The 16,368-nt window shown below is 39.5% G+C and overlaps 2 protein-coding genes across 2 annotated transcripts; both read left to right on the top strand.

Annotated features, from left to right (window-relative positions):
• Nucleotides 1-137: 137 nt before the first annotated feature.
• On the top strand, nt 138-5,417 carry LOC139445430 (transmembrane reductase CYB561D2-like). The gene is made up of 3 exons (XM_071226575.1): nt 138-321; nt 3,075-3,112; nt 3,500-5,417. The coding sequence occupies exons 1-3, from the start codon at nt 255-257 to the stop codon at nt 4,025-4,027; spliced, it is 633 nt and encodes a 210-aa protein (XP_071082676.1). The 5' UTR covers nt 138-254; the 3' UTR covers nt 4,028-5,417.
• Nucleotides 5,418-8,089: 2,672 nt separating this feature from the next.
• Nucleotides 8,090-12,312, top strand: LOC139444758 (uncharacterized). The gene is made up of 4 exons (XM_071225700.1): nt 8,090-8,341; nt 10,800-10,923; nt 11,204-11,379; nt 11,935-12,312. The coding sequence occupies exons 1-4, from the start codon at nt 8,090-8,092 to the stop codon at nt 12,310-12,312; spliced, it is 930 nt and encodes a 309-aa protein (XP_071081801.1).
• The last annotated feature ends 4,056 nt before the right edge of the window (nt 12,313-16,368 follow it).

Below are 16,368 nucleotides of genomic sequence, written 5' to 3'. Positions count from 1 at the left end.
GGACAAGTAATGTTCTTTAGTGTTCAATTTATCGGATAAAATACCCCGATTATGATAACTGTGTTGGAAATTTGAAGATCATAATCCGTTATTTCTTTACGTGTAATAATTTTATATCTTTTTCCAGAAACCTGCTCAGCTGATGCCAAATGCAGACGACGGTTATCGCCGCGACCTATTTCGTTTTTTCTTGAATATTATAAGACTGTGTCACAAAGAAGTTCAATTTTACACAGACTTACTTCTTTATCACAATGGTTGCACACTTTGTTGCTCTTTTCTTTACAGGATTCATCGTTTATACCGCCGCACCCGGCTCGAGTAAGTGAAAACACAACGGATGGGGATGTTTGCATGCTGCGTTGTCACAGTTTGTCAGCTTATAGGCTTGTTCAGCTGATATCCCATTTTACAAAACATGCATTCTTCGTTCTTCCACGGGCACTATTTACACCATACTAGCCAACAATTTCGCGACCATCATCCCTGATAGCAGGATAAGGCACTCACTTCCAAGTGCCCCCAAACAGGCAATCGTCTTGTCTAGAAAGACCAAGTGTAGGCCTAGTCAAACGGGGAGCTATCTATTACAAACAAACACACGCATCTTTAGTTTAAGTGTATGGTGGACTATGCTTATATTTATGATACTGCATGGTTATATGTGTCATTTTGAAGCTGTGCAATTATTTGTCTTTACCTTACTGAATAAGGATGTATTGGAGACCTACTGAGTACCACCTTCTCATAAGAACAACAAAAACATGCTGAAACATGGTTCTTCAATTCTAACTAGCTTTGATATATTAAGTAGCAGTAACTTAATCTAACTTACACAGCACTTATAGAGACTTGGCACTTATTGTGTTGAATGCCAAGACTTGCTGGATTATTTATCTCGTTATCTGGTACACAATTATTGGTTGCTAAATGTAATACATACAATTGTCATTGTCAACAGACAAAAGAGGCAAATGTGGTATATAATTAATCCAGTAGTTCCAATTAATTTAAGTGAGGTATCTTTATGAGTATTGATAAGAAACAGCTAGGTTGTCATAGTCAGTTTTGGCCCTGTTCCACATTAATATGTCCTTATGAAATGCAATGTCAATGGCCCTCACAGCTTATTCTAATTTCCTGAAGATGTAATCTAGAGTCCAGAAAATCCCTGTAGGCCTAGTTTAAATAATACATGAAATCAGCTAGACTTACTTATAAAAACAGGGCGGTCAGGTAGCCTAGTGGTTAAATCGTTCGCTCGTCACGCCGAAGACCCGGGTTCGATTCCTGACATGGGTACAATGTGTGAAGCCCATTTCTGGTGTCCCCTGCCGTGATATTGCTGGAATATTGCTAAAAGCGGCGTAAAACCATACTCACTCACTCACTACTTATAAAAACAGTATTCCAGTAAACTGTGCTGTTAACACTACTTACATACAGAGTCTTGCTGTATGGCTGTAAAACAGCAATAATATAATCTTGATTATCTCACAATTAATACAAATGTAAAAGCTTTGAAAATGGTTAGAACCATGAGTCATGGTTGTTATTTGTTTAACTTCTGCCACACCATCCTAGGGATTTAAAGAACAGAGAAAAATGCAAGTTTCCCAAATTTTGTTAGTAGTAAACCCTGGAACCAGTGAATATTGATAAAAAATGGAAGTTGTTATCCATGACTGTTTTTTCGTATCAAATCCACATTTTAGGTTATTATGATGAAGATGTAATCTTGCTTTATGAGTGTCCCCAGGAATAGAATTTGGTACTGGTATGTATTGTAATGCTTGTCATAAGAGGTGATTAATATGGTTCTCAGTCTGGGTCCTCTTACACAAAGCAATCTTAGGGCTAAGACTGTTTTAAGTCTATGCTACAAGAGTTATGATGGTTAGTGCTAAGGTTTTGTGCAAGTGAGCCCAGGTGGTCAGAGTCTGTCACTTGATTGATTCAACTTGATTGTATGTCTTATTGTACCCTGACACTATGGGATGTTGCTCATGATATCAATAACTAGTTTTCCTGGTCCAGACTCATTTATTTACAGGCTTTCAATGACATAAATGGAACATGCTCTTATGAATGTGTTTAAGATAAAACACAGCTCCAATGAGCTAATTATTTCTAGAATAGATAGAGAACTTGCAACAGTGCTTTATCAGGATTTAAAGATGCAGTTGTGAGGGCTGATTGTTTCCACAACTGTTACTTTTTATCCTGATAAAGTCCAATCACAAGTCCTTTGTCTTAAAACATAGACAAATAAGACCACCTCTGTGGTCTAGTGGTAGAGCGTCCGCCCGGAGAGCAGAGGGCCTGGGGGTTCGATCCATGGCTGCGTCATACCAAAAGATGTTAAAAGATGGTACTTCTTGTTACCCTCTCTAGCGCTTAGCATTAAGAGGCTAAAACAAGGACTGGTCAGCTTGGAGTCTGAATACTGTGTCTGAGTGGGGTATTCATGTTAAACTGCGTCATGGTATTTCAGTGGGCTAGCAGGCGGTCGGGTAGCCTAGTGGTTAAAGCGTTTGCTTGTCACGCTAAAGACCCGGGTTCGATTCCCGACATGGGTACAGTGTGTGAAGCCCATTTCTGGTGTCCCCCCGCCGTGATATTGCTGGAATATTGCCAGAAGCGGCGTAAAACCATACTCACTCAGTGGGCTAGCACTATAAATCAGCATCAGTCCGGACTAGTACAAACAGCCACACACACACACACACACACATGCATGCACATCATTATAAAAGTGCAATGATCTTGGACGCGATGTTAAACCCCATTTCACCTCACCTCAACATAACCAAATACTTCAGTTCCACTCCAGGGATATCATGTCAACATATACTGATATATACAGTTAATGTTTCATGCAAACTGCACTTTTAATCTCTGCTCAAGGCACATAACCCAGGCCCCTTGAGGTACATGCAGCTCAATGAGCATTGACATACATATAAAGGGAAAGATGATTGAACGACACCCATTGGAATAGAGCTATGCACTAATAACTAATTGTAACACAGTTACATGACAGTTTTGTATTAAAAATATATCTTATGTTTCAGGCTTGTTTTCATGGCATCCGACACTGATGGCCATTGCAGTAAGGATATTTTTCTAAATCTATTCAGTAATAAATTTGTTTTGAAGGAAACTAAACTGAATTTACATATTGTCGAGCTTCTTGCACATGACAATTTTCACTTTGACTTCCATGCCATGTTCTCCATTTGGTTAGTCCATATATCATGTGTTCAGCATGTACAGTGAAACCTTTATGTTCACAAAATAACACATATATTTGAAAGCTTGATTGCTTTTTGTCAAACATGGATCTTCTCTGAAACCAGGTCTTGCGCGATATAACTGGAATACTGTTAAAAGCGGCGTTAAACCCAACTCACTCACTCACTCTGAAATCAGGACAGGACAACTTGTTGCTTAGTATGAAGAATATACACTGACCGATGCTACTTTCACTTCCTTTCAGTTCCTGCTGCTGATGTTCGAGGGCTTATTGGTGTTTTCTCCAATCAGCTCCTTTGTTCCGAGACAATCCAGAGCCACAAAGGTCACACTTCACTGGATGTTGCAGGTTACCTCCCTTACCTGTGCTATTGGAGGATTTGCAGCGATCTACTACAATAAAGAAATAAACAACAAAGAACATTTCACATCATGGCATGGCCTTATTGGTTTGTCAGCCGTTGGGTATTCTTGTATGCAGATGCTGGGTGGATCTGTGTTGAAATACCCTGCCCTTGCTAGCATCCTAAGAATAAAATTAAGACTGGCAGATCTGAAAATTGTCCATGCTACGTCGGGATTAGTGTCCTTCATTCTTGTGTGTACAAGTTTTATGCTAGCTATGTTTTCTACCTGGTTCTGTAAGAATGTGACTGGAACAACATGGTATGCTTGTCTTGGCTGTATTTCATGTATCTTGTTCATCATCATGAATCAGATCACAAGTGCATATTTGCCAAAAGTTAAATCGAGGAAGAGAATAACACAATGAAAGAACAATTTCTGGTCACCATTTTTGCTTATGACATTATCATGAGGTGTAATTTTCATGTTTCAGTATTGTACACATTTTTTCGATGTATGACTATTTTAGTGTAAATTTCAAGTAAGGACTAAACCTCTGATGTGCCGTTTCATTAATTACTTTGAGCAACTTGGATATCATTCCTGACTGAATTATGTCTATTTGAAATTCATTGAAGAATCCTTATGTGTTATTATTATGAACAATTCACACTTGTAGATTTCTTTTCCTTTTGTTTTGCATGTCTTGATAAAACTATTTTGTAAACCTTCATATAACATTGAATAAGGGTCATGTGAAGTTTTATAAGTGCCAATTTCAATGTGTGGTCATATGAAACACAATTAAATATATTACCAACTCAATATTAATTGATTGATGCTGTGTTATTTTCTTAAAAAAATGAAATAGCCTTGGCCCTGACAGTCACTTTTAGCCACTAGTCCGAAGCCTGAGTGTAGTAAACTTTCTTCTGGTTAGTAAGATCAGCATATTCTAGTCCAGTTACTAAGACTAAAATCTACCGAAAATAATGCTAAAATACAAGACTAAATATATTTGGTGCTGACTGTCCTTTACCTTTCTGTTACTTGTAGCCCATTGATGTATTCCAGTGCTTTCAAATGATAGCCTGATTATTCCATATCAATTTCATTCACTCTTATCTACTTCCAACATTGTCATCTGCTAATTTAACATACACTGCATTACTGTCAGTGATATTGATGAGACATCTTGGTATGGTCCGACTGTAAGATTATGAATGTTGTGTTAGTGACTGTGTAGGTGTAATGTTGACATAATTATTTGCTGATTATTGTCCATAATCATGATACATGAGAATGTTGTGCTTTACATTCCACCATATATTTTCATATGCTGAATTGTCGTCTGAATGTTTTTGATGGAAAATAGATGTTAGATGGTATTGTGATTTATTATAAATTGAACTGTTCAGTCAGTGTCTATACTCTTCTGCATATGGTAACAATGTGTCGGACAAGAATATTATGTTCCTAATTGCAGTGTTGTTGATGTAAGAGTGAAGGAATTGGTTCAATTTTCTCTTGGTTATGACAATCCCAATGTACTGTGGGGAGTTGCCTCCCTTTGGGCATTCCAGTATCTTATTACCATGGATTTGAATCCAGATATGCCTGATTATGATTATTGGTTTGCAAGCACCATACTCAAGCTGGTTGGTATCACAAAGTGGTAAACCTCTTAGACCTGTTTCACTTCATGCTTCTCCCCCACATAAAGGTAACACACTTTGATATAGCTGAAAGACATTGAGGCTTATAAAAAAAAAAAGAATTGGTTGTCAGGCAATGTTTTTTGAAAATATGGTGCGGGTGGGCGGGCGGGTGGGCGGTGATTTTTAAAACATTTTTGGGGGGTGGGGGGTGTTCAAACTAGTATGTAACAAATAAACAGTTGTGTAATCAATAAACTATTGTGTACAATCAACCTGATGGAAGGCCTCTCTACATAAACATATTCCTTGATGAGTAAAATACTTGAATAAAGTATTTGACTAATGTTGAACTTTTTTTTAAAATGAAAATAAAAACAAAACGTGCAGCAAACTTTATGGGCAGAGCTTGAGAACCAAGACTATTATTTTTTTTAGGCTTATATATGCCGCGATAAACCCAACTCCCTTACTTGAATATATTCTTCAAAGCAAGGATTGAATTAGTTTTAGGTAATATGATTTAACAGAAAATTGGAATTTATAAGTTGAAGGCTGGTTCTGTGTTGGGGTTTCTGTCATGTTAGACTGTAGCTTAAAACCATTTACAGCTTGCAAAATGTATTCAATTTCATGTTATTTGTATTAGCAGCATTATTAATGGCATAATCATGATAGCCTGGGAAATGATTTTCTTCAGATTCCAGATTGTTTATTGGTGTGAGTGAATATTTTGACATTTGATGATTGTTGTTTGTTAAAAGGAGTACCTATTTTGAAAAAAACTTTTCTCTCTAATTTGTAATATCCTGAATCTAAAACCATATGCTATCTCGCATTACTTTTCACATGTTTAAGATTTCTGGGACTTGATATTGTAATTTTGCTATGCTAAAATTTATATTAAATCTTATGGCGTAAAGAGCCTTTTGTCATTCTTAACAGGCGTTTAATGTTACTCTTTTCAGTTTCATCCTCATTGCTAGTCATGATCTCAGTTGTGATAGTGTTTCTTGAATATGCTCTACATTTAGCTCAACAGAAAATTGACAGAAAGAAAATATGCTTGCGAAGCCTCTGTAGTTTACAAGGGTAAACTTTTATGCCCTCTGGAGGGCAGTACACTGCATTATCAGCCAGTCTGTTTGCCCTCAGAGTGCAGCAATCAGTCTTGGCTTTTTGATTTATAATGAAATCAATAACCTGGATGTGATATCCGGGACTTACTGAAGGGTGCAGGCTAAAACGGCACCACAGCAAAACGTCACCGATGTTTCGGGCGAAAACGGCACCTCATTTGGAGAAAACGGCTACTATTTGTGGGGCGAAACGACACCTCTATTTTAAATACGGATAAGAATGATTTATGTTGTAGAATATATGCTTTGTTTACACACTTTGTTATGATGGGACATTCTTCTCGCATGCAACACATCGGAAGGCGATTGTTGAATAATTGTGATCTGACAACACCCTGTTTGCATCATAAATACAGTTTCAGCTTGACGTAGAATAAATGTGATTGTTAGGGCATAGAGCACTTAGGATTCCTTCTCACATTATTTGTAGTATGTCAACATGAATTTCCCAGAAAAAGCATATTCCAGTACATACACGAATGTACTCCGTGACTCATTTGTACTTACATTGTTGACGATAGTGATCGTGTACATGTATAACAAAAGATCGACTTGTTTGAAATGTCCCTCTGAAATTTGTAATATTTGTGAATCTATTTTATACCAATTTTTCTATGTTATTCATCATGTTCAAGATTGGAAAGCAAATGTTCCGATCCTGGATCCCGGATTTACGCAAAGTGTGCACACCGAATTTTATGTTTATACCTCCATAAGGCCATCCATATTTTTATGTTTCTCATCTCTAACCTCAACGAGCCAGCTGGCGAAATACATAAATTAAAAAAAGCAGCAGCTGTGTTTCACTATTGTATAACATATTTTATGAAATGTTATAATTTAGAGCACTTGGTAAATAGTCTTTAAATGGAATGATGACATAGATCGAGTCGCTTTGCTACAGAAACGAATTTTTGAAAAATATAGGTGACGAAATAACTGGGTCTTTTTATGAATGTGCAATATGGTAGGAGTATTTTCTATCACATGGGGACATAATTTACTACAGCGGCGGGGAAAATTTAGATAAGAAAACCTTTTTCGGTTCACGTCGGAATGAAATGCAGGGTGTGCGGGAGATGGGGAAATAGAAAAATATGCGGACAGCCGAAACGCAATATAATGCTAAAGTCAATTCTTATAAATTAATACACCAACAATAACAACGAAAAAATTGCTAATTTAATATATTAGTATAACAAAACCAGACGGCAATAAGAAATCCGTGACATCAATCAGGGCCCCGTCCCACAAATCGATCTCAGCACTACGATCACTGTGGGGCCCTGCGCAATAACACAACACAAACCCCATCACTCAGCCAATCAGTCCGTTAGTGGGCGTGGCCTTATTTTCTTCAGGTTTTAGGGAATCATAAACAATATTAACGCAATAATATTGTTTGGCCCTCCAATCAAATGCCGTGGAATAAGTTACAATTTCTTTACTAAACGAATGAACCTGCTCTTTTGCCGAACCAAACGCATGCGGATGTCAGAACTATGTAAAACAAACATGAACTATTTTACTGACATCAGGGCCATGTGACGTCATAAACGTTTGACGTCATGGATGATTTCGTCACATCTAAATGAAAGCCGTGGCTCTAGCTGTTGCACGCAATTTGACTGCGCTCATAGACTGGGTGTAATAATTATCTTGCCAATGGTATTCATTATTTGATTTCGAGTCAAGATGGCAACAGAAGGTGCTGTTGTTCAAGATGCCGGCGAAACTTGTATCGCTGAAAGTGAGGGGAATGGGTCACACTTGGAGATTGAGTTGCTTACACTTAATGGCACAACATCAGCAACTGACGTACCCACACAGGTAGCGAGTACTCACGGGGAGGAAGAGCAGGAGACATCGTTGGAGACACCACTTGGGAGTCGTGAGACACAAGAAGAGCCAACAAGTTTGGACGCCGCTGCAGACTCGGCACAGCTGGTAGGAGAAGAGGGCATTTTGACAATTCAGGGTCCATCGTGATCGTTTTAACGAGGACAGATCAACATCGCTCTCGTGTTCCATTTGTCCTACTCTGGATCTAGATATTCGAAAAGATATTAGCACTAAAATTATCATAAAGTTTTCGTAAGGAAATCGTAGACTGTTATAGCCCATTCGCGAATCTATCGTATCCCTAAGTTATAGTAAGGTTTAAATCTAAGATAGCTCCAAACCTGTCGTAGGTCTTTTTAATCGGCTTAATCCAAAATGGCGCCATAGTTTGCCACATATATTTTTCAAACAAATAATCTGCTTCACGTTCAAAAGTTGCCATTTCATTTTGTTAAACTGTGTGATTCAAATTTACCCTTCGAAAACACGAAGAACGCATAAACAGATCTCACTTCAGAAATATTGTTTCGCTCGTCACGCCGAAGACCCGGGTTCGATTCCCGACATGGGTACAATGTGTGAAGCCCATTTCTGGTGTTCCCCGTCGTGATATTGCTGGAATATTGCTAAAAGCGGCGTAAAACCATACTCACTCACTCAGAAATATTGTTAATCGCGATAGCGATCCATATCACTATGGAGTCGATAGCTTAAAATCTACATATATATGACAAAGTGCGAAACCATAAGCGTTTCTCATCAGTTTTTACTCATAAAATCGGTTTAAACAATTGAATTTAAGTTATACAATGTACTAGTTTATATTTATTAATTTGATAAGGAAATGCACATGATAAAATATTTGTATAGTTTATTTCTATAAAGTGTATGGTTATTTTTTTCTTGCAAAAGTAATTGTATTTTGTTTCGTTTTAACAAGAAACACACCAAGATGATCTTAATTATTGAAAGATAGATATTTGATAATAAGTGGTGATTAAATAGTGTCTGTTGAACAACTGAATTCTCTACAAACAGGTAACTGATTTTACCGGCAATAGTTTTATTCCAATAACGATAGAGAGGATATTCCCTGTGCCCAGTGAAATAGTATGTTTCTCTCCTCAATTGTCGGGGGAAAGGAGATATTTTCACGATTTGCGAAACATTTTCAAGATAATAACAAACGGCAAGATTACTCCATAATTACCATATTTCATTATTGAGCCGTGTCAGTGTAGAACTAACGTAAATAGGAAGTCAACTGTTTGTGTTCAGGCTAGACGATAAAGTGGAGATATTTTTCGGGGAGGTAACTCTTGTAAGACAATAGTTCCGTCATAGAATCGGATTTTAAATCTCATAAAACACGAGGGTAAGTGTTTTATCTAACTTATTAACAGAAAAAGAAATTTAAAACATTCATCAACAATTTTCAAACATACTTTCCATGAACCTTAGGGAACGGGAGTAAAATATCTGTTGGCGTACAGTACTTGAAAAATAGACTTTCTCAACAGCATTATGATTTCTCAGCGCCTTTGTAGCATAGTGGTACACTTACTGGGCTACAGATACAAATGTTGTATATTCGATCCCCGGGAATAAAGAGAAAACATTTGTCATTGATTTTACATTTCATTACATAGTGTTCAAATGCAAAATAAAAAACTAGCGAGAAACATTCATATGTTACAATATGAACGGAAGTTCCATTAATAAAATCTCGGGTATATTATAACGTCTTATATAACACATATCCATGGGATGTTACATAAAACCTCGGGGATTATTATTTAATAAAATGCTTTATTATGCTGCTTTTTTTCATTGTTCTGTTTGAAAATCACCTACATCTGTGCAGGTATTATTAGTGAACAGTGAGAACATTTCAACATTCCGTCTTTTGGGGTGTACTGGGTGGGACCTTTACCGTTGGCGTGTAACATGTCTGTCTTTCAGTGTCCTGTCGGAAGTGTCTTTGGTTCTCCGGGTTTTTGTTCTCCCCCAGATGTTTGGGATTTCCATTGAGGGTGTGTTTAAGATGCTGAATTTCTTTACTGAGACAGTCCTGATTGCAGATGGCTATCGCTCGTCGGGAGAGGGTGGCAATGGTGGCTTGTTTGATCTGAGAATGGCAGTTTGACATGTAGTGAATGTACTGGTCTGTGTGAGTGGGAATGCGATAGACGACAGTGTGGATGTGGTCATGCCTCGTACACCGAGGAAAGGGTAATTGGTGGTGGGTTTCTGTTTCCATGATGGACTTGATTTTTTGGTTGAGGTGGTCCAGTAGGGCTTCGGGGTCTTTGTCTAGATGGTGAAACTGTCATTTACTTTTCGGTACCAGCCAAATGGGGGGGGGGGGGGGGGGAGTTAGCAACTTGAAATTTCGAAGAAAACAAAGGCTACCGCTCAAACCTCATTGCGTTCAAATTTTTAAAAGGACACCAAACTGCAAAGTAAGTTATTTATATTTTGCCAAGATCCCTTAATTTTTCATAATTATTGAGATGCAGCTTTCACTGACACTCACTCAGACATACATATCATATCACTACAGAGCGACACTACCTCCAGTGGGCCGTTATTGAGGGTGACGGGACCAGACAGCGTCGACATCAGCCCCGCTAGTTCCAACGAATCCATTGTCTGCAGAATATGCCAACTCTCTCAAAAGGAAACAGGTAAATTAAGGAGCATTAAAGAATTCTTTGATTTCCCCTCGAGATTATATTGAATTATAAAAAGTCCTCTTTTATTCATGACTCAAACCCCCCCAAACCCCCCCCCCCCCTCCTCCCTCACCCCACCCCCACCCCCTATAATAAATGACCGGTCCCTAATTGTTGGAAACTGTTCCTGGTCCTAAAATGACATCAAGCGGCAGAATATATTAGAAAATCTTAGATAAACACCCTTAAACTTCCTTAACTTCTTTTGAGTAGTATATGACATGTGATTCAGGAGAACCCATGACGGCAACATCATGTGACTGTCGAGGTGGGCTGGAGTCTGTGCACAGGTCCTGCCTCATACAGTGGGTCACCTACAAGCGAAACAACAAGTGCGAGCTATGCGGAGTTGTCTTCCCTAGTGTGTCCCCTCCGCCAAGGACAACGTCCATGGAAAGACAACAGAGGGTAAGATGGCTAATCGCCCATATCGATGCTTATGACATCAATCACTGAACTATCTCATCCAGACTCGATTATTTACATTTCGCCGTGTTATAGAATATTGCTGAGTGCGGCATTAAACAACAAACAAACAAACAAACAAACAAACAAACTGTACTGATCAGTCCCATGTAAATTTAAAAGTGTACCTGTAATACGATTTCTCTGCCAAACTAAAACTTAAGTTTCAGCATATCAACCAATTCACTTTCAAATTAATATTGGAGGCACGGGTGGCCCAGTCGTCTAAGGCGCCGCGATTCGCTGTGCAGAGTCGCATCCCTTGGGCACGCCAGAAACCTATGATTGTGGGTTCGAATCCCGGTTCGACCCTTTTATGTTTCTAGGTTTGTCCGAACCATACCCGTGCTCGTGAGTTTCACCGAAGTGGTAAACGTCTGAGACCTGCATCACTTCGGGCTTTCCTCCCATATTAAGCTGACACGTCGTGATATAAATGTAATAATGTTAAAAGCGGCGTTAAACCCAACTCACTCACTCAAATTATATTTGTTTTAGCGGATAGAAGCAGTATATCAGCAATATTCCCAACTCCGGCCAATGACTCGCCGCAAAAGGGCGTTCCTAGGATCCCTCTCTCTTTTCCTCGTCATTACGACGTCGGCGACGGGCATCCTCACAGTCAGCACAGAGCGAGAGTTCCACCGCATTGACCTTGACCCTTGGAGCACGGGTCAAGCCCGGATGGACTCCTACATAACGTTTTCCATTTGCTTGTCCTTCCTTCTGTTCTGTGCGACCTTGACCGTTGGGGTGCTGTTGGTCTGGCTGGCGCTTGAAGGCAGCTACTTCCGGCGAAGACAGCGGTTCTACGCCTTTGCCAATCGCCTCGCTCAACAAGAGAGTGCACTCGGAATGTACACTCAGTATGTTTAGAATGTTTAGTGTGTTCAACTGGAAAGAAGTACTTTACGATGGTGATATATTTTGATCAAGTACACATGTAATTCTTTTGTAAATAATCAGATGGTTGTACATTATATTGGTTAACTGTAGAGATTCCGTGTAGTTTCCATGATAATAAATCCTTTCTGAAAAGAGATAACGAGAGGGCATATTGGTAGTTTTGTAACTCTCGATCCTTGTATTAAAAGTTCAACTTCGAATTCATGCCAGGTGTACAATAACTTGGCAGTTAACATGTTTCAGAAACTTCATTCAATTGATGTTAGACCTCAAAATTGGTATGAAAGGATATTTTCAAACTTCTTACGTAGCGCAGGTTATCATAATGAAAATTTCTAAGTTGTCATCTACTGCTCTCTTCACTGAGATGGACTGTAATAAACGCGCTGTAATATATGTCATTTGTTCGTTATTGCTTGTGTTCGGGACTGTAGTTTACCCTCCTTTATGAGATAATTGCGCGATAAATCGCAAAGAATGATGCAGAACGAAGCGTGGTTTATTTCACGATATCTGACGTCATTTCTTGAGGTTCGCACATGTGCACGCAACTTGATTATTTTTGAGAGGGAAGTGTCTAGTGAGTTGTGCCCCATAGATGTAGCTGGACAGCACAAATGAACGCAATGGCCGAACGCTCGAGAGAAATGACAATCGGTATGAAAAGGTACAGATGATCGACGCGAGGATTCATTGTGAGAATATGTGGGAAATACCAAACTAACTCCCCCGTTCGTAAATTGGACATGCCCGACATTTCCGAGGTCAGATTCTATTCAGGGAATCTTCATGATTTAAATTTGGATAAATATTTGTAACGCTTGTACATAAAACAACGACCACACTATTTGGCCATTACTCCGTTTGTACATAAGTTAATTAAATTATGTACGTGTAGTTGGTTCCGTATTTTGCGATATTTTAGATTTTGATCTTTTCACTTCGGCCATACTGAAAGTAGAAAAGTCTTGAGGGCCATTTTGTTCAGAATATGACATTTGTTAGATGTGTTATTGGCAGTGGGACACAACACATGTTTTTTTCGCGATATTCTTAATTTTGATACTTACTTATGGCCACTTTGTACAAAATGTTTTGAAATTTGGCATTTTGTCTATTTGTATGACACAACACTTGTGTTTCGTTTATTGCTCTAAAATGATCTCAAAATGCATTCTGGCTCTATAAACGCGTGTATGTCTCTATATGATGACATCATGTGCTGTTCACTCCTACACACACCACTTCCTCTACGTACTTTCACACTGGAAAATGATAGTCATACAAATGCATACAAACATACAGATCTTGACAAAATAGATACCCCAGGCTTGTGCCCAGTGAGATGAGGATCCAGGTTCTGTCCTTGCTGATTGGGTCGTCCCCTGATGACGTGGACCGTGTTCATGCTTTCAGCCACTAGGCTTGTGGAGACACCATTATTAACAGGCCATCGAGATATAGCTGGGATAATTCTGACAGCGGCGATAGTGAGTGAGAGTGAGTGAGTCTGGTTTAACGCCGCTTTTAACAGTATTCCAGTCATATCACGACGTGTCAGCTTAATGTGGGAGGAAAGGCCGAAGTGATGCAGGTCTCAGACGTTTACCACTTCGGTGAAACCCACGAGCACGGGTATGGTGCTGACAAACCTAGAAACATAATCCGGGCGAACCAGGATTCGAACCAATCATAGGTTTCTGGCGTGCCTAAGGGACGCGACTCTGCACAGCGAATCGCGGCGCCTTAGACGACTGGGCCACCCGTGCCCCCGACAGCGGCGATAGACAACACTCTCTCACTTATACACTTTGAATGTCATGCCCTTTGGCGTGTAAACTGCCGGGGACAGGAAAGTATACCCATGTTTGATGGTGGCTAAAAGTGAAACAAACAAGAAATGGCTATTCGATGGTGATGTTTTTGATACGGGTATCATAGTTGTGTTTTGGACCTTAGGTTTCCGGTGTTTCGGTGAAATGTTTTGGTCAAATCAAATTTTGATTTGTATATTTTCTTTTGCCCGGCAATTTATATTTACTGAAACAAGTGAAATATCATTGAGCTTTGTTGCAAATTCCACAGACCAAGCACGTACGTTGTCAGACGTTTACCTACTCAGAAACCAGCCAGAACCAGCCAGAACCAGCAACGTGACACGTGTTACTACCAGATAGAGGGGTTTCCTGAATAACGAGGATTCAGTTGTTCCAAAGATGGCAGGGAGCCATGTTGCGATGGAAGACAGACTCGAGTCCGTGCATGGGCACATAGCAGGAAGCCTATTGTCTTGCTGTCCAGTCACCGTTTGTTTGTTTGTTGTTTAACGTCACACTCAGCAATATTCCAGCTATATGACGGCGGTCTGGTAATAATCGAGTCTGGACCAGACACGCCAGTGATTGATATTCTGAGCATCGAAACGAACCAACAAGCATCCCGCCAATGTGACTGACTTATTGTCGAAAGCGGCGTTAAATCATTCTCACGCCTCCACTTTGACCCAATCATCTGATCTGGTAAAGTGCATTCAAATCATGTTGATAACCTATAGAATAGACGGAAATAGTCATTGGCACTGATCAATGTGTCCATTCCGGCTCAATAACAAGTTGTAGAACCAAAGCTTATTCTGGTGTTGGCGCCTTCTCAAAGCGGCACCTCAAGGTTGTACACACTCAATATCAATACACAGGCTATGACAGTCACTCAATCAAGGCTGAACTATAACGTTAAAAGACAGCTCACGAAAAGGGCTCCCACCAACGACTTTGTTTATATTTGGACACGGGCCATAATCTAACACTGCGTGGCAATTATTGATTTGTTTATGTAGCATATATTTCCACCATGTATTTATTTTGATTTATACTCGGTAAACAAGGCTATAAACTGCGTGATCTCTCGTAGTCGTTCGTTCGTGTACTTATAGTATTGTATTAGGGGTTGCACGTCCACTTCTGAAGAGTTCGCTTTCGTGGACGGGATCAGGTGGTGTTGAACAAACGAGCGAACGAACGAACCTTTTTTTACCAAACTTTACCATATGAGCTGATTGGGTAACGAACGAACGACCAAACCATTTTTACCAAACACTACCATTAACAGCTGATTGGGTTAAAGTTCGGTCGAACGAACGAACGAACGGACGAACGAACGAACGAATAAATTCCGTAAAGGGGCCACCGGCCCTTTATACAAGCAGCACTGGTTTTATCAGTTCACCTGTACAGAGCGCTCACTATAACATCAGGGCATTCGTGACCAACTCGTGTTATTCCGGGACAAGCTTTTTCATAGCGTTCCTTTCACAAATTGCGTACACTGTCCCCAGACCAACAACACCCCACTCCCAAATGTGAAGTTACCCGTGTCTTTTCAGGCCACACCTAACTGAAAGAAAAGAACGGTACGGGCCCTGAACGTGTAACTGTTGATTATAGGTATGGGTCTACATGAGACACTATATCTGAAATTAGTGACTATTGACTAATCGAACCTTTATTGTGCGTGATTATACAATGCGATACATTGATTTATCCCCGAAGTGATCACAAGATCGATGACGTCACGCACAACCAAACTGTGATTGGTTGAGTGGTTATCAATATATTTATAAAAGTGGCCGTCTTTTACCCATTATTTTACAACGGCAGTTTCTTTAACATATTGGATTTAATATTTTTATGTATTACACATTCTGATTTATCAATGTTTTATCTTCACCGTTGATGATTAATGAAGATTTAATACTCTTTATATTCATGCCGCTAATGATGTGTATAGATGCCGTGCAAATATTCTTAAAGGCGCATTGGGCTCTGGCTATTGGGCAGCCCCAGCAGGTTGATTGAAGTCATTCAAAGCCACGTTGTATGTCTACTTATTCAAGTTACATGATGTATATCACTCTCGCTACTGGCAATGAGATATCGACTGTACTTCACACTTGGTATAAAAGCAGCATTGAGCCCTGGACTGGAATTGACCACAGAGATTGCTGAAAAGTCCCCTATAATATTTTCT

Source organism: Haliotis cracherodii, unplaced genomic scaffold, assembly GCF_022045235.1.
Source record: "Haliotis cracherodii isolate W230 unplaced genomic scaffold, xgHalCrac1.p SCAF_6, whole genome shotgun sequence".
NCBI classification, from domain to species: Eukaryota; Metazoa; Mollusca; class Gastropoda; order Lepetellida; family Haliotidae; genus Haliotis; species Haliotis cracherodii.
The sequence above is the reverse complement of the archived record's forward strand: the minus strand, read 5'-3'. Positions and strand labels throughout refer to the sequence as shown.